At 40.5% G+C, this 19,707-nt stretch overlaps 1 protein-coding gene across 2 annotated transcripts; it reads left to right on the top strand.

Annotated features, from left to right (window-relative positions):
- Positions 1 to 5,904: 5,904 nt before the first annotated feature.
- Positions 5,905 to 19,378, top strand: slc37a4b (solute carrier family 37 member 4b). 2 transcript variants are annotated; one of them, XM_084074040.1, is made up of 11 exons: positions 5,905 to 6,490; positions 7,300 to 7,750; positions 8,205 to 8,437; positions 13,779 to 14,025; positions 14,676 to 14,822; positions 14,897 to 14,982; positions 15,069 to 15,182; positions 15,524 to 15,586; positions 17,125 to 17,199; positions 17,331 to 17,469; positions 18,045 to 19,378. In XM_084074040.1, the coding sequence occupies exons 2-11, from the start codon at positions 7,603 to 7,605 to the stop codon at positions 18,209 to 18,211; spliced, it is 1,419 nt and encodes a 472-aa protein (XP_083930166.1). In that variant the 5' UTR covers positions 5,905 to 6,490; positions 7,300 to 7,602; the 3' UTR covers positions 18,212 to 19,378. The 2 variants fall into 2 exon arrangements, with proteins under 2 accessions (XP_083930166.1, XP_083930167.1); XM_084074041.1 differs by lacking the exon at positions 15,524 to 15,586.
- Positions 19,379 to 19,707: the final 329 nt, after the last annotated feature.

The raw sequence follows: 19,707 nt of genomic DNA, 5'->3' as shown, positions 1-19,707 counted from the left end.
ATTCGAACAATAAAATGTCATCTCTTCATGGATATTTCTTACTTTTAGTTGACCACATTCACCCAAAATTATCTGTATAGAAATGCAGTGATTTGTTGAATGAGTACATAAATAATTAATTTCTGTTGGCTTCATGTTTTATGATATCCCTCATCTCCTTAGATGCCTTCCCTTGATTGAAATTATTGTTTGATGTCATGGTGGTCTATTCTCAAATGCATTCCAGCCCTAGATTAACAACAAACATGGATAAAGAAAATGGATGACTGACTGGTCCATGACTTGCATGTGATAACTAATTCATGAAGATGAGACATTTCCTTGGGTCGTCAGTCACAGAATATTTCACAGCCTGTGTGTGTGTGTGTGTGCGCATGTGCTGTGCATTTGCAAGTGCATGCATGTAAGCGACTGAGAGAAATAGAGAGAAGTCTATTGCACTCTGTTGAGAATTTGAAGAGAAGTTATATTACATGCTATCATTTACTCCCACTTGAGACCAGACATTTTACAACATAGAATAGGATGAGATGAAATTGTATTTAACCCTAGTGGGAAATTTGGTAGATACAGTAGCCAATAGTAGAATAAAGATATACCTCAAAATAGGAAATAACATAATATCTAAAAAAAAAAGGATCCTATTTCCACACTCAGAATAGTTTAATAGATGCATCATGCAACAATAAATGCTGTATAATTCACGTTTGACATGTTTTCCAAATTACAGTTTCACACTAGTGTGTGTTAGATCGCTCATAGGGGTACATTTGGTTCCATTTGTACACTCGGAATTACATTAACACTGGGGATTTTACTGTGCAGTGTGGTTGCTAGGAATGCCAGGTGTATTTCATACAATGCCTCAATGAATGCTTGGCCACCCCTTGTTAATGAAAGTCAGTGATCCACTTATATGACCATCCATCTCTATGTTGTCAGCACTATCGCTGGTGGGCAATTACATGTTCATAAACACAGCAGAGTTTAATACCGTTGGAAGCCAAAGGCCTTGGTTCCCCCCTGCTGCCACCATTTGGTAAAGGATCAACAAAACCCCATCCATCCCTATGCAAACACTATCCAATTAATGCCTATGTTGTTCTTCAGATAATCAAATTGGCTGTCAAAACTCTTGGGAAATTTACATATTTATTGAATCTCCCTGTTTATTTATCCATCTTCGAGTTTGCACCTGTAATCGTGATTGTTAGGCCTCTGCAGTCTGTGATTCATGGCCTTAGGTAGTAAAGTGGCAGAAGAGCTGCCTTTGAGAGATGAGATGAGCATCATATCATGTGCTAATAGCATGTGACTCCATCTGTTTCTGAGAGAGATTTTATTTTAAAGATATAATAGTACTTTTAGACGTGCGCACGCACACACACACACACACACACACACACACACACACACACACACACACACACACACACACACACACACACACACACACACACACACACACACACACACACACACACACACACACACACACACACACACCTTTATCCAATTTGCACATTTCAAATATATATCCTCAATATGCACAAATATTCATAGCGTGTGAGGATTGCACAAGCGCTTCATCCACCATTCCCAATCAGGATTGGACTGAATGAACTGATTAAAACAGAGAGGTATTTTCCTGACAGCATGACACAGTGCTCTGCACAGGTGAAATTAGATCTGCCGGAAAAGTGTCTAACCCCAGAGGGCAGTCTCATTCAAACGAGGGAAGTAAAGGGGATGGAGGAGTCGTAATGGCCTGCCAAGTCTCTAGTAGCAGGGGATGCATTAATTGGAATATTAGGGAGCTAATTCCACTCTGCGCTGTCTATCCTGATGTGGTGGCACAATTGCTTCTTTGGTACAAGTAAGGTGAAGTGGAGTATTTTTTCCTGGGCACCTTATTTCAGGAATGATGGTTTCTGATTCACTATTAAAATTATGTTCACTCATCTATTATTTGACATGTTGCTACCAAGGCAGAGTTTATAATGCATAGATTCTGCCTTAATTCACAGAAAACATAAGTAATGGCTAAACCATGCCCCAAGCTTTAACATACACACATACAGCACGATTCCTTCATGATTACATATCTAACATCATCAACAATAACCTTGCCATGAAATAAGGTTAATTCAATTTCATTTGAGATATATGGTAGCATATCTTCTTGTGTGTTTCCCTTTCTGGTCTCTATAGGTTAATTAACTTACCGGATATTATCTGCCACTTGGCTCCCACCTTCTTTGCCGCTCCTCAACACACCTTCAAAGTTGCTTGGCAACACCTCTGGACAATGGAGAGGAAAAGATAAACACAACACAAACACATTAATGCACTTGAAAATCTACAGTAGGCTATATGAACAATAACAGACCAAAGACTTCTGAAATGCAGTCGTCACTTTAGGTATAATGACTTCATTAGACATGTGAATGTTATGTGGTCAATGTCCACACTGGTACTACTTTTTCACTGACGACAGAGGTTCGGCATTAGGTCATTCATTAGGTTACTGTGCAACTTCTATGTCTGGTTACGGTACGGAAGATGGTCCACCAATGACCGCAAGGCTCAACAGAGGGTGGTTAAAACAGCGCAGAACATCACTAGGACTGCCCTGCCAGCCATGCAGGACCTCTACACCCAGGATTAGGGTGAAGGCCCAGAGGGATCCTAGTCACTCCAGCCATGGACTTTTCACTTTGTCTGGACTGACAAATGCAAAATTGCGTGATGTGGCAGGCTCAGGGACAGCCTCTATTCCCAGGCCACAAGACTCTTGAACTCAAAACAAAGACTTGGACTACTATATGCACTGTGACTCCAAAAGCCATATTGTGACTTCTTGACCAAACGTCAAACGGTGACTTGAAAGGGGTACCCTTCCTTCCAGTCAAACGGTGCTTTCCTGGGCACTTCCGCACTCCAGGAATGCGGAAGAGCAGTTCTCAGACCCAAGACGGTCCGCCAAAAAACTGTTAAAACGACGAAGGCACACCGTCTCAAGCGGACTTGAGCCACGGGAGGCACCGCCGAGTTAGCCGTTAGCCGCGAGCGAGTCACCGTGCCGAGCGTTGCGAAGTCCGAATGAGCCAACTCAGCAACCTTCGAGTTATGTCCCGATATAGGGACAGAATCGTAACCCGTATTCCCCAAAAGTCAACATGGCCCTTACAGTATTTGCCCCCCCTTCAAGTCTCTGTTTGAAGTCACAATATGCCATGCCTTTTGGGGGTGAGACAGTGTTGGTGTCTCCCAGACACCATCACACATACTCACATATTCAATATTATAACGCATTGCTCATTTAACACCACTACTGCAGGCTAAGTGCCTGCAGTAACTGCAGGCACTTAGCCCCTCAGGGATCTCCATATGGGAATGTGACATCATTCACGACAGAAACCATTAACAACGTTGGTTTGAGCTGAAGTCGGGAATCTCCATATACGGTATGTGGTGTGTGAGGTCAGACCAGAGAGAGAGAGAAAGAGAGAGAGAGAGGAAGAAAGGGACAGGAGGGGACAGGAGGGAGAGAGGGAGACAGACAGAGCGAGGTTGTGTATGATGTCAGACCAGAGCTCGCTCAGCGAGAGAGATAGAGAGTATTTGCACTGCTTTTTTCTACAGGTGCTATGAATATTTCGATCTCTCCACTGTTTAGGAGGCTCTAAGTACAACAATGTCACTGCCTGCAATGTTGCCATAGCTGTATTGTAAGTGCATGTGACAATAAAAAACCTTGAAATATTGCCTTTGTAATGATTCTTGTTATATTTAAACCCTGACGGCAAATACAATTCCCCTTGCAAGACAAAACAAACAAAAAAACAAGTTGAACTTGCACTTAAATGCGGAGGTAGAACCTAAAGTAACAAGATAAAGACACAAAAAGCTACTCAAGCTTATATTTTAATAGGTTTGAGTAGCCTAATGTTTTTCTGAGCATTTTAAACTTGTATATATTACAGCTTGTATTTAGCTGCATGGTCATGAAAACGTCTCTTTATAGTGTTAGGTTGGATTATTTCCCCTTGCTATTTTCATTGAAAATGTGTGTTCCTACTTCCTAGTGTAGGCTATGGTAAAATAATCTACAAAGGTAATGACCACTTCCTTCTGGGAGGTCTCTGGGTCACAATAAATCAGTTGAACATAATGGGAAAGTCAGACACCTGTACCTGTAGGGTACTTTGAAAAATATCACAGCCAAATCACTGGCTGCAAATAAATCTAAATACATGAAATGCATCAGCTGAAACGATCAACTCAGCTGCATTGTTTTAGCCCCATCTATTGGTGTGATCAAGACTCTGCATTGTCTAACTGAAATCTTCCAAGGAAGTTATGAGCCCAACATAATGCACACATTCAGAGTAGTATAAATAATAATAAATAATAAATAATAAATAATAAATAATAAATAATAAATAATAAATAATAAATAATAAATAATAAATAATAAAAAATAAAAAATGAGATAATGCACTTTAAATCTGCACCACCATTTCACAAGCCTTGACATTCGCCCTGGAGTGGATGTGATATTACATACATTTCATGTATATCACAGCCATTCTAGGGCTACTTGACATGTAAATTTTGAAAGGGGAGAACATTTTCATTCAGCTCAGAGTATACAGTAGAGCAGCAGTGGTTCTCAAATATTCTAAAAGGTAGAGTAAGTGATATTTTTTGGTTAAACCAAAAAGGTTTTTGTTAAAAGATTAAAGCATTATTCTCTGATTCTAGTAATGATTGCTATAGAGTGTTTGTTCTGTAACAGGGGTCTCCATGTCTCTCCAGGCTCCAGCTCTTTATAGAACAGAAAATACATTTACAGGTAGATGACCAAAATGTCAGCCAATCAGGAGAGAGTACCCATTCATCAGCTTCATTTTTATAGTGTTCCAGTTCCAATTTTGTCTGCTCATTTCTTTGTGTCATCACTTACAATTTCACTTGTTTAATCTGTATCCTGTCTGAGTTCTCTATCCTGATTGGATACAATTGGTATCCTAACCTGAAAATACATTTTCTGTTTAATAAAGAGCTGGAGAGACATGGAGACTCCTGTTACGGAACAAACACTCTATAGCAATGCGTACTGTCATAATATAGAGGTATATAACACTTATTTTAAGCAAAGAAACTTACCCTACCGAGCCCGCCTGGGGAGCCAGACCCCCGTTGTCCCAGGTACGATTCCGGGCCATGACAGCAATGTGTCGATGTGTGTTTCCTTGAGCAAGACTCTTCACCCCTAATTGCTCCCCGTGCGCCAATGGAGGGAGAAGGCTGCCCACTGCTCCTAGTTGTTATAGGATGGGTTAAAAGCAGAGGACGAATTTCACGCTATATGTGCATATACACATAATGTGACAAAATAACACCCCAAAGGAGTGGGGACTATTCTATTTTCTATTCTATTCTATTCTATTTAATTTCAAGAACCCCTATAACTCTCAGAGTTAGTTACAGACCTGTATGAGTCCAGTCCATTCATTAGAACCCTAAAGGAACGCTGAGGGTCCCCGGACCCCACTTTGAGAACCACTGGTGAAGGGCCATAGAGTTATAATATATCTAGAGGGCGGACTGCCCCACCCCCACCTATTCATTTCAATGAAAGTTGCTCACAAGCGCATGAAGTACCTCTACTTCCTGGCCTCCAATTTTGGTACCAATAGAGCAGGCGCACTAGCGTTTCAGACGATACAAGAATGCGCAGTAGCGTCTCAAATGCGGAAACTCTTCAATACCAGATTTGGCCACCAGGATTCTGAGGCTTCAATCATTCTCCGCGGTTCTGAGAGCTTGCGCAGAGCACTGCCGAATGGCATACGGATTTCAACTGCGCATGTGAGAAACGCAGGATTATCCCGGACATGTGATGGTGCATGAATTAAAGTCGTTTTTACATACCGGTAACTCAATATGGTTAAAACAACGGACGGTTCTTTGTAACGAAGCTGCTTGCAAATGTTACTTCATTGGTGACGACGACGTCTGATCTATGTAATCGACGCTCAATATAATAACTTGTGAGCCCATGTTGATTCAGATTGGCCGTCCCTACAAGGGAGGCGGGTGGCATTGTTTAGTCTCTTGCGTGGCAAGACAAGACAAGACTTTCAATAAATCGGGAATGTCAACTATATTTAGCTCTATAACAACTGGGTGTTTGGTGTCGTAAAAATAACTTTGCAATCCACAGCACATATACACCGATCATCAGATCCGCACGCTTAGAATTCACTAGCTTTAAAGGCAAACGTCCTATTTGACCGCCGTCTGTTGCTATTCGAATATTGATCCACCACCAATAGATGTGAAAGTAAAGCTTTGGTGGTGTCTGTGACACGCCCCCGAGTCATTCAGCGGTGGAGTCACGCACGCGCAGCTTGTCGTGCTGCTGTAGATGGATGATTATGATGTGGAGTCCTGTCAGTCGGCTCAGCAGTGAACAGCAGAGGTAATGGTTCACTATCTTCTTTTGATCAGTGGGGCACCGGGTTTGTATGTTGTGCACACATCAACTGAGTAAAGCTGTTGCTGCATGGATGCACGTGTAAATATAATATGAATGATGTTTGCATATTATTTAGTCAACCCTTCGAAGAGTAGAGTACACAAACTGGTCGCCATATGTAACCTGGTGTATTGTACACATGTGTTGCCAAATAGGCTTCCGTAATGTATTTAAAAATGCATAAGTAACATGACTATTGACATTGTAACATTTAAGATCTTCAATAACTTGTACTCCAGGTTTGGGTTGAGTGGTGGTTAACGTCAATTCAATAAACTGTCAGACCTCTCATTAGTTAAAGGCTACAAGCACACATCCAAGTTTCTGGACAGATTTAAAGTGCTACTTCTGTTCTGAGAGAGAGTGATACCTGTGGTGTTTACTATGTAAAACTAAACGGCCCAAGACAATTAATTTTAATGGGGGAAATGACAATGTCAGCATATTTCGGATATATATAATGTATAGTTCTTCTAACATAATGCTGTATGCTATTATCCCTATATTATACCTCTATGTATTATCCCCATTGTTGTATAATGAATTGGGTGGACATTATTTCCATCTGAGACTATGATTATTTTACAGTGATTCTGACATCCATTTAATTACTGCTGCTATCTTTACCCTTAATTTGTACTGTTGATATTGAAAGTGTAAAGAGTGGCTAATATGTAGCTGGTGTTTACATTGGCATGTTGCAACTACTGCTATTACTTCATTCTAATTATGTTGTTCCTTCATTTTTCTAGGCAAATGTGATGGCCAACTCCTCTTTGGCTCAATCCTTCATGCAGAAACCAGACTGTTTCTGAGAAGCGCCAACTTGGAAAGTGTTGTCCTTTTAGTCTGCACTGCTGAGCCATAGCTACATATTATTTAACATACACTTGAAAGTGTTGATATTCTACTGACAACAGTTCAAATACAACCACATACAATAACAATTACGTTCAGTGTGATTAACCCATACTACATGCAAAGGGGTAACACTACAAATCTGAGCTGAGACATTTTTTTCCCATGAAGTGCTGATTATTTTCACTTCTGGAATCATGGGGGCCACAGGCTACGGCTACTATCGCACAGTAATTTTCCTGTGCATGTTCTTTGGATATGCACTATACTACTTTAACAGGAAGACCTTTTCCTTTGTCATGCCCTCTGTGATGGGGGAAATTAAACTGGACAAGGGTGACCTGGGTAAGAATACATTGAATATATTTCTACCTGGCTTGAAGTGAAAGTACCATCATATTTTATCTTTGCATTTGATATTGCACAACTCATGGTTCTCGTCAAATAGTTGTAAACAGTTTTTAAAATCAGCACTATGGTTGCTGAGAAATGTCCACTGGAATTGTGTGCCCATTTCGCAGTAATTCTAATGGAATGAAATGGAATCCCTATCTTCTACAGTCAGCTTTGTGATGTACTGTATAGAATAAAGAAAATTACTGGACACAGGAAGGATTAAATCCAAGCCTTTATATAACTAAACACCAATTTTAACCAAAACACATCACTTACCCTACCTTTAACTTAAACTAAGATAATGAATAGAAAGCAACACAAAGGAATGGTGTAGTACTAGTACAATCTCTACATGGGGATTGTTGTTTTACTCCTAAACTTAAGTTCCTATCTGTCTCTGCAGGTCTGATCACCAGCAGCCAGACCATGGCCTATGCTATTAGTAAGTTTGTCAGTGGAGTGCTGTCTGATCGGATTAGTGCCCGCTGGCTTTTTGCCATCGGTCTGCTACTGGTGGGGGGCATCAATGTGGCATTCTCCTGCTGTTCCACTGTGCGCATGTTCACACTTCTCTGGTTTATCAACGGCTTGGGCCAAGGCTGTGGCTGGCCCCCCTGCGGGAAGGTTCTGCGCAAGGTAATGCTATCCACTCCTCTTCACTGTGTGTGGGGACCCCCAGGGATCCTTGAGGGGGTTCCAGGGGGTCCCCAGCTAAATGATTGATAGTTAGGAGCCAAATGGACCCCTATGGGTCTGTAACTCCCAAGAGTGTACAAATGGAACCAAATGGACCCATGCAGTGCCTTGCAAAAATATTCACCCCCTTCACTTTTTCCACATCTTATGTTACAGCATTATTCAAACATTTATGAAATGACTTTTTTGCTCAGAATTCTACACACCATGTTGCATAATGACAAAATGAAAACTTTTTTTTTTTTAAATGTTTGCAAATGTGTTAAAAATACAAAATTACAAAATCACATGTGCACAAGTATTCACACCCTTTGAAGCACCTCTGGCAGAAATTAGAGCCTCAATTCTTCTTGAGTATGAGGCTACAACTTGGCACACCTATTTTGGGGAAGTTTCTCCCATTATCCCATAATCTGAGTTCCCAGAAGTTCTCGCATACAAACGGGAGATGCGAGGAACTTCTGGGCCAGAGCCCTGGTATTTGTGGGCGGGATGTAACTTACGCTCAGAATCTGAGCGGACACGCCTCTTACCGGTCTGAGAGCTGTGCAACTCGTCTAAAAAGTCCGATGAGAGGCAAACAGCAGTACACAACAATGGCGGCCGCAATTTACATGCAACACCCACTGCATGTGGATCCCGCCCCCTTTTCTTCATTGGCTGTTCATTTGAATCAGAACGCAGTGGCCGCGCCTCTGCTGTCCAAGCTCCGACGCGATGCCTCCCTGACTAAAGAACCCAAGACCCATCCACCCAAATTGCTCAGTTTGGCCAGGTGACCAGCTCTAGGAGTCCTGGTGGTTCCGAACTTCTTGCATTTACGAATGATGGAGACCACTGTGTTTGTTGGGACCTTCAATGCTTCAGAAAGCTTTTTTTGTAACCTTCCTTAGATGCGTGCCTCGATACAATCCTGTCTCAGAGGTCTACAGACAATTCCTTTGACTTCATGGCTTTGTTTGTGCTCCGACATGTAATGTTAACTGTGGGACCTGATAGACATGTGTGTGACTTTATAAATTATGTCAAATCAATTTAATTTACCATAGGCAGAGTGCAGACTCCAATCAAGTTATAGTAACATCTCAAGGTTGATCAGTGGAAACGGGGTGCACCTCAGCTCAATTTTGAGTGTCATAGCAAAGGGTGTGAATACTTAAGCACATTTTTTTAAATATACATTTGCCAAAAAATATTAAAAAAAAACGTTTTAATTTTGTCATTATGGGGTATATAGTGGGTAAAAAAATGAATTTAATCAATTTTTTAATAAGGCTGTAACATAACAAAATATGAAAAAAAGTGAAGGGGGTGAATACTTTCGCAAGGCACTGTAAGTTAACGCTGAGGATTCTACAGTCTAGATTAGGCTCCTAGAGATAAAAATTGTATAGTCCTCCACATTGTTCTGAGCAGGTAGTGACACCTCATAAGAGCAGAGCTCTCTGAGGTAGAAGTTGTTCCCACCTCTTGAGCTTGTGTTGTGTGTGGTTACATGAGAGTATGCCAGTCATCCAGTGGCTGGCACTGTTGCAAGCGTAGTGAGGAATTCTATCCCTTACCCTCGGACCGGCCTGACCTCTTAGGTTAGAGTTTACGTTCTCACACTCTCATCTGTTTCAGACACTCAGCATGTCAAGTGATATGTGACAGGACATGCAGCAAAACGGAAAAGGATATCTTATTACTTGTCGTTGATGGATGATTCATTCATCTTGTTTTAGGAATGTATTTAAGTGTTATATAGCAGTATGTGTTGTGCCCATTTGATAATCATAACCACCATTTACCCACTTCCATTGAACTCTAATTCGTTCCAACATAGGTACTTATCCTGAACAGGAATGAGGATGGTTAGTTTCATCACAACCTAATTGACTTATTTTGTTAGACTCACCATTAACCCTATATACTTTGTATAGACAAAGTATAGACCTTGGGTCTATAATATACTTTGTATAGACAAAGTAAAGTATAGACCTTGGGTCTATACTAGGCCCCCTCCTTTTTTTCTGCCCAAAATAGCAGATCTACAAGCTATAAATACATCGCATTCTTCTCTCTGGCTGGCTATCACTTTGAAATACACAGGATCACAAATGCATACAGTAACCACAGAAGCATGATAAAAATGCATCAATAGACTGCTACAGCTGGGGACTATAAAATGCCTATAGGTTACACTTAGCATATTATAGTATCATAAATGTATATGATAAAGTATTGCTGAATTCTACTACTACTATCAACTATATTATATACTGTAGCATTAAAATCACAATGATTAGCTTCAAACTGAGTCTGATCAGCCAATAGAGATCACCCGTGACTTTGTTGCCCCATACGTCAATTAGAAATTTCAAAAACCTAAATAGTTGTTTCCTGTTTTTTGGTTGATTTACAGTATATTCATATGGTATCCTTGAACAATTGCCAGTTGGGTAATAATCCAAGATGGCAACTGAACTCCATGGCCAAAATGTAACTCTTGAACCGCTTGTCCTTGAATTATGTGTAACATATATAGTTTTTTAAATGTGTGTAGAATCCATTTCTGATGTTATATTTTACATTGCAGGTCAATCTCACCTCTCAATCTCATCTGGCAAGCAGGTGAATTAGTTTGACGTTTCTCTGTTCAATACTAAACGTAGAAATCGTTTTTGCATTTATATAGGGACCTAGATTCATTTTAGCTTGGTTGCCCAAACGGCAACTTTGGGCAACTCTTGTAATTTGCATAATCAAAGATGGCCACTGAACGTTATCTCGAAACTTTTGACCCGCTTGTCCTAGAATGATGTGTAATACCTCTTTTGGGGGTGTGTAGAATCAATTTCTGATGTTCTATTTTCAATTGCAGGTTAAATTCATGTGCTAAAGCTTAGGTCAAGGTTAAATTGTTATATTTTCAACTGCAGGTCAATCTCACCTGTTAAAAGGTCAGGTCAAGGTCTATCTCTCACTTTATCTGCACATTCAAACCTGTGTATGAGAAGTGTAGGAAGAATGCTGGAGTCTACCCACTGTCAGCCAGTAGGATGGGGACGAGCAGTGTTCAGGTACAGGTATGTGTTAACTGTCGTCAGCCCAATTGGCAGAAAGCAGTGCAAACCACTTCAAGAGTCCTGACTGTATGATATGCATCCCACCAGGATGTACGTTATAGAGCTGCACCGGCAAGTTCCAGCATACCTGCTTGGTTGCATGTCAATGGTGAATTGACGAGTGACCATATCTGCTGTCTGCTTGGATGGGAAAGTGTGAGATCAGATGCACCTTGACCTGACCTTTAACACATGAGATTGACCTGCAGTTAAGAATATAACAATTTAACCTTGACCTAACCTTAAGCACATGAGTTTAACCTGCAATTGAAAATAGAATATCATAAATGGCTTCTACACACATGAAACCCCCCAAAAAGAGGTATTACACATCATTCTAGGACAAAGGGGTTCAATCTGGCCATCTTTGATTATGCAAATTACAAGAGTTGCCCAAGTTGCCGTTTGGGCAACCAAGCTAAAATCATTCTTGGTCCCTATATAAATGCAAATCAACAAAAAAAAGTAATCTGAAAGATCATTTCTACGTTTAGTATTATATTAAACGTCAAATGGACTAATTTACCTGCTTGCCAGATGAGATTAACCTGCAATGTAAAATCAGAAATGGATTCTACACAGAACCCAAAAAAGCAATTGCCATGGCGTTCAGTGGCCATCTTGGATTATTCAAATTGCATAAAAAATTCGACCAACACAGTATTATTTAAATGTTTTAGTATACTTACTATGGGTTGCAGTGGATAGTATACTTACTGTCCAGTGCAACCCTTACATTCTGCCAGAGGTCCAGAGGCGTCCGGAGGTCCTGACCTTAGACGTTTGCTATAAAAGCAGTACTGTTCAAAGGGCGCGGAATAAATAGTCATTGGCAGGTGTGTGTGCCAGCAGTGAAGGAACAGGATTATATTACAAGAGAGAAGAGACTACATTTTGAGCAGTTATTTAGCAGAGCCTTTACACCGGCATAATGCAAAACTTAGTCATCATACTCTCCCATGAGAGACTGCCTATATCCAGTATGTAATGCAAAACTATTCTCTTTTTACTGATATCATAGCAGTAACTTATAGGACCACATTCTGTCTGGTTTGGCACAGTACAGAAGGCCAGAAGCTGCATTTTCTCTGGGTCAGTGTTTAACCCCTAGCCACTGTGGCTCAGCAGTTTATTAAAGCATGTGTGGGCTTCTGTAATTAGCCTGGGGATTCTCATGTTACTGTTGTCAGCTGATCTGTCTGTGAGTGTTAGTCTGAAGAAGAGCTTCACACCTTGAAAAATCACATAAAATGTATATTCAACTATATTGAAGGGAGTTTCTCAGTGTGCACACTTTATTTTTGTACTGTATATAGGATTTGAGGTGATATTGCTTTAGGTGTGTCATTATGTCAGCATACCCTATTGAGCAGTATCTGTATGCGAAGAATCCAAACACTGCTTAGATAGTGTGCTACTGCACTCTGCAGAGCCTTTGAGATGTCAACATTTCAAAAGTGCTTTTGTTTGGTTCTTACATGTCCATCCACTGTCATATACTCAGGGTTTGGACAGATCCTTATAAAGTCTTAAAATGTCTTGAATTTAATTTGTGACATTCAAGGCCTAAACATTTCTTTAAATGTCAAATAAATTGTAGGAGTTAGGGCATTCAATGTGATCTGGGGTAGAATTAATGAGCGTTTTGCAGACCGAGGAGTTGTTTCACTCCGTTGTTTATTTCCTGACTTCAGCAAATACGGAAGCCCATGAAAAATACAAAACAACAATACATGTACTGGGTACATTTGGCTTTGGTAGGTGGCGGTACGCCCAAAAGTAGCTTCCGATGGGGCTGCAGCACGGTGAAGGAAAAACAAAACAAGAACACAACGCTGCAAGCCATCCATGCATGGGAAACGCACGCTTCTACAAGCTAACGATGAGTCGCGATGTAGTTCTATTTGTACACTCTCAAATTTACAAATTATAAATGAACACTGAGGACATTACTGTGTACTTTTGTAATCCCATGATCTGTTGAAAATAAGCAACGACCCAAACAACAACCCATTGTATGAATCAGAAAATAACTATTGTTTTACATATTGTGCTGTTGCATGTGCATTATTACCACAACTACAGCAACGGACACTAGTAAATAATATGTATACTAGATGCTATGCATGCACATCCTAGATACTTATGTACTGTATATGTCCCTTTCCCCCCAGTGGTTCGAGCCATCCCAATTTGGAACATGGTGGTCTGTGCTTTCCTGCAGCATGAACCTGGCTGGGACTCTGGGTCCAATCTTGGCCACAGTCCTCCTTCAGTACTATGGCTGGAGGACCATCATAGCCGTATCAGGACTTGTCTGTGCAGCCTTCTCATTCATCTGTCTGGTGTTTGTAAAGAATGAACCAAAAGACGTGGGGCTGCCCTGCATTGCGGCTGCGGCTAAGAAAGGGGCAGCAGGAGGTACTGTAATCAATGATGATGGTTGTTGTGCGGTGAAACAGATTCCAGTTACAGTCAAGAATTTGATTTTAACTGCAGTTTAATTGTGTGTGATAGAATTCTTGTCATTTTACTGATTTTACTACTTGAAGATCTTGATAGAATTTGGATTACTGCACATGGTATCAATTTATAATGCTTGCATAATAAGATGTGATAAATCTTTAGACACCCTCAAGACAGAAATGTCAGTAACAGAATAAAGATATACTGTAGATAGAACACAAAAGAAGCTAGAACATCATTACATAAAGTAAGCAAAAGCTCGAAAGCAACCTTGTTGCTGAAGGGACTCTGCATGTCAAACTCCACCAATCCCAGCTGAGGAGGAATAACAAAAATAAAAAAGGTACTGAATAAACTGTGACCTTTGACATTTCACATAATGGCCAGATGGCCTGCGTTTTTGCACACTGGTGAATTCCCAGGACGAACACCACTTTGTTTGTGTGGGCATTTATTCATTGACTAATATTGAATTAGAGAGTTGATCAAATTTTGTCATTGTTTTCGAGCATTGGTTTGTGATAAACACATTATTGCCAGACAGGTGTTCATATAATCAAAGATTTTCTTGTACATGTGCCGCTTTCTTCTGTTTCCTACACCAGATAACAGCACGCTCAGTGAGTTTCTCCTGTCGCCTTTCCTGTGGGTCCTGTCCCTGGGCTACTTGGTGGTGTTTGGGGTGAAAACAGCTGCCACTGACTGGGGACAACTCTTCCTCATCCAGGATAAAGGGCAAACGGCTCTAATGAGTATGTTTTTCCAACTTAAACTCAGTGTTATTGATTTACTAAATGGCTTCTTACCTCAACCATGTTGCCAACAGGTAGCTCCTATATGAGTGCCCTAGAGTTGGGTGGCCTGATGGGCAGCCTTGCGTCAGGATTCCTCTCGGACAGAGCTGTGGCTCGGGTAAGTTTGACGGTCAGAGTTTTACACAGCTTTCCCCCAAATTCTGTTCTTGATGTCACATTTGTATGTCCCCTGTTTCGCTCCAGCAAGGACTAGGTACCCATGGTAACCCTCGCCATGGCCTGCTCCTCCTCATGATGTCTGGCATGTGTATCTCCATGCACCTCTTCAGAGTCACCGTCACACCCGACGTCCCTGAGGTGAGGAAAGTGTTCTTATTTCTGTGAAGATCACTTAGTAAAACCATGTTTTAACTTGTAGGTGCAATCAGCTGTTTACCCCACTGCACACAGTTAAATCCTCAGTGTTAATTTAACCCTGAGTGTCACAAATGTAACCAAATGGATGCTTGATCAATGTCAGGCGATAATTTATCACACACAAATGGCCTTATTTTTTTTTACAAATTACAGGTCCATTTGGTTACATTTGTAAACTCCCAGGGTTACTGATGGATACATTAACAATGAGGATTTTACAGTGTGGCAAGAAGGTAGACTGAAAGCTAATTTAAAAATGTTTAAAAATGCTCATTCCTCAGGCTCCTCTTTGGGTCCAAGCCCTTCATCCTGTGTACGTCTTCATCGGGGTTTCAGAGAAGGAGGTTATATTGCAATTGGCATGTTTCGCTGTTTGGCTGTTTGTCTTGGCTAAAGTGTGGCTCGGCGGTTACACCAACATTGGTGACCTATCGAGGCCGGACGGACACGAGCACACACAACAGAGGGGGGAGGGGGCGGGACAGTGTGTTGCTATGTTATGCCAGAACACCTCTCCAATTTCCACCACATTTCGCCGTAAAAATCTATCATGTCAAACCACTAACCAGCTATAATGTTGCACTTACTTTCCTCCCTCGCGGTAATGTCCGGATGTACTCCATTTAGAGGTTGTGCTAGGATTTTAAACTACCGGTCACCGTGTCCGGAATGATTATTTTATCGGACATCTGATACCAATAACGGACATAATCAGTTTTTAATGCATGAATGACAAGCAGGTGCGTAAAAGTAACCAATAATAACAGTTCAAGCATTATATTCGGGACTGAAAACAATTTGAATGTAAAGGAGTAGGATATAGAAAATAATTACAGCTTCATCTGGCATAAGGGGATTAATTATCTAGCCTACAATCGCGCAGGTTGTGTCCGTGGTGCGTGCGTAATGATTTGATTTTTCAACAAGGTGTTGCATCATTAGTTTCATGGTAAAGCATGTCCTTCAGAAAGTCTAAAAGTCTGGTCTGCGACTCAGCGCACATCATAAGGTTGATTGCTTCATCTGTCCAGCAATGAATCAAAATATAGGCTACTCACCATATATGGTCGTATGGTGACATAATTATATGTTGGGAGTGCGTCCATGCATCTGTTAGATGCAACTTTGGGACGGTTGAATAAGCTTTTGTGGGAATCTTAATCTAGTTTCCTGACTCTCCTCATAAAGAATTTAAATTCAAGTGGTGTTGTTTGTTTACGGGTTGGGACCGCGCATGCATTCCATATTCCTGGTTTAACCACGCTACGAGACCTGACGCTGAAATAGACAGCTGTTGTCTCTGCTTCATCTTCAATGAAATGCGTGTGCATTGTTCTTGATTTGTGGTATAAGACAGCTTTGTGTATTCATGTAATTGTCTGTGGCAGTTCAGCGCCACAGTAACTCCACAGAGCAGCTCTGAGTGAGTGTGAGAGAGTGTGAGTGTGAGAATTTGAAATGTGTCTGATTTGCAGAGTGCGCACATATAGTATGGACAATAATGCTGATATCTATTGGCTCTGTTTGTGATTCAAACTGGAAGGGGTCCTTGGGGCCAAAAAGGACTGTTGCTGTACAGCACATAACCCAAAGTCTGTTAATACTTTGACTCCATACTCATGACATCAGGGATCTCCATACATGGGAATAAAAGGGACAAGTACTGACAAATACAGAGATCTCCATATATGACTATAAAAGGGACAAGGTCTGACAGACACACAGATCTCCATATATGGCCATATCTGTCAAATCTGCAGTGGTACAGGTGTCGAACTCTAGAGGTTCGGGCCGTGAATTTCTAGTTTGGTTAAATTTGTAAACTCTGTTTACACAGGGTGTAGCAAGAAAGGTAGACTGAAAACGTTTTTTTTCTTCTCAGGTTCCTCAGGTGACTCCTCTTTGGGTCCAAGTCCTTCATCCTGTGTCCGTCCTCATCGGGGTTTCAGAGAAGGAGGTTTGCTTATTAATTAATGTGATGGCTTTACCTGTTTATATGGCCTTGGCTTCTCTTTAATAAGACATTTAAGAGCATCCTGTTCCTATATTTTCTTTTTTTTTTTTTCTCTCTCTCTCTTTTCTTCACAGATCTGGATCCTCTTCCTTGGTGCTGCGTTTGGTTTCTCTTGTTATGGACCAATTGCCTTGTTTGGAGTGATAGCCAATGAAAGCGCCCCATCAAACTTCTGTGGAACCTCCCATGCCATTGTAGCTTTAATGGCCAATGGTAAATGGCTTACTAACTTTATCTACCAAACACAAGTTCTTTTTCATTTTTTCCCCCCAAATATTCTCGATTACATTTTTGTTTGTCTTTGTTTTAATAAGTGTTAGATAACTTTATATTCTGATATCAATAATTGCTATAGAATCTATATGAGACTCCTGTTATTGAACAATCTATAGTATATATTGTTTGTTCAGTAACAGGGGTCTCCCTCTCTCTCCAACTCTTTAGTAAACACATTTTCAGGTCGGGTTGCTAATTTTAGCCAACTCATACAAGACACAGAATAAACAAGTTAAAGGGATGAAACGAAAGAATTTGCTGGCAAATTGGAACTTGAACACTATAAAAGTTTTGATAAATGCTCATTATATTACTGATAAATGATCTTTGTGGGGTTCTCTCCTGATTGGATAAAACTGGTACCCCAACCTGAAATGTATTTTCTGTTTACTAAAAAGCTAGAGAGACAGGGAGAACCATATTATTGAACAGTATAGCAATGATTACAATCAGGATATAGAGTTTTAACAAAAAAACGTTTTCACTTAAACAACCATCTTTTTCTGTTACAGTTGGGGCGTTTATAGCTGGACTCCCATTCAGCAGTGTTGCAAAAGAATACAGCTGGGACATGGCATTCTGGATAGCTGAGGTGACAATGGCCGTTACCACTATATGCTACTTCTTGGTGCGCAACATACGCACCAAAATGGGACGAATTGCAGAGAAAATGGATTGATATCCTCTTCAACTGTGCCAGTTGATGCCCTGTTACAGTATGTGACTTGATGGCCAGTCTACACATGATCAGTTGACTGATCATACAGAGCACTGCACATTAAATACATCTCCAGTTCCACCAAGGATAACCATTTTGTCTATAAGTGATTCATCTTATGGTATTCATACACAAATTAGATGGATTCACTCACTGCCAATAAAGGTTGCTGAACTGTTGACCGAAATAAATCATAACACTTATCTCTGAATGATGCACAATGAGCTACAGTCACCATGCATGTACATAATACACTTTTAGTCATACTGAATATCATGAGGGCAGGAAATAGTTATTTTGGTTGTGCTTGAATTTCTTGACTTCACTCACTAGACCAAAACAAAAACACTTGAAAGTAGTGTAAGATCTTACACTACAAACACTACGAATCTTCATTACAAAACTTTAAATTCAGCGAGGCCAAGAATCTTCATGTATTGACTATATATGAATGTTTATGGGATTGCACATGATCCACATAATTATTCTTGGTTAATTATGTGGAGATATTCACAGGTCTATGGTGTTCACTCTTCCCTTTTATGATACCTCATATTTCACTGGAGAAAAGCAATGCTATATTTTTCTAGTTCACATTGTGCTACAGTATTATGTTAGATCCAATGCACAGATTTGTTTTTCGTAGGACACATCAACTTGTGAATGTTGATGTATTTTGAGGGCAGGAGTTTGTCTGGTCTTTGCTACAGAGTAGAGGTTCTGTCACTGCCATTGTAGTTATACAGCAGGAACGCTCCCTGAAGCTGTGTTATACAGCATTAACCTTTTCATCTCTAGAATGCATTACTCTTGTATGAACTTTTCTTGATTAATAACAATGTCTGCTCAGTGCCACTTGGCATATTTTTAAACTTACTGGAATTCTTATATTGACCTGTAAGAAGGAAGAGCTCATGTAAATCTCTTTGTAATAATGTTATTTAGGTCAGATTAAGTTTCTATAACCAAAATGTATGGAAAGAGATGCTAAAATGATATGTGGTCAATATTTATTTTGTATGATATGTGGTTTATTTGTCCTAACTTATTTGTCCTTACTCTGCAAGTGTGGCTGGCAAGGTCCACTATACTGTGTTAACATCAACATAATAAAGATATGATAATAAAGATGCATAGAAGATATGTTAATATGGATAATATGTTTTTGAGGATCTTCACTTGGGTCACAGAAATATGGTATACCTGCCATGTGGCGTCAGTGGACCCCCAAGGGTCCTTGAGTGGGTTCCAGGGCGTCACCAGCTAAATGATTCATAGGAACCAAAAGAACCCTTGCGGGGTCTGCGATAGTGTACAAATGTACCCGTTCCGTACTCTCTCCGACACTCGAGAGTTAAATAGATACTGAGGATTTTACAGTGTACACTGGGGTCCCACAGATTAGATTAGGCAGATTAGACAAGTGTTGAGAATCAATGCTCCAATAGTGAAGCTAT

The sequence above is a fragment of the Gymnoscopelus microlampas genome, assembly GCF_963454915.1.
Source record: "Gymnoscopelus microlampas genome assembly, chromosome: 12".
In the NCBI taxonomy this organism is placed as follows: domain Eukaryota; kingdom Metazoa; phylum Chordata; class Actinopteri; order Myctophiformes; family Myctophidae; genus Gymnoscopelus; species Gymnoscopelus microlampas.
Note: the sequence above shows the minus strand (reverse complement) of the source record. Positions and strands in the feature narration are given on the sequence as shown.

Coding starts and splice junctions, on each gene's coding strand:
- slc37a4b (XM_084074040.1), top strand. CDS start 7,603: ATGGGGGCCACAGGCTACGGCTACTATCGCACAGTAATTTTCCTGTGC. Junction 14,983..15,068: donor CGGACAGAGCTGTGGCTCGG/GTAAGTTTGACG, acceptor GTTTCGCTCCAG/CAAGGACTAGGTACCCATGG. Junction 17,200..17,330: donor TCGGGGTTTCAGAGAAGGAG/GTTTGCTTATTA, acceptor TTTTCTTCACAG/ATCTGGATCCTCTTCCTTGG.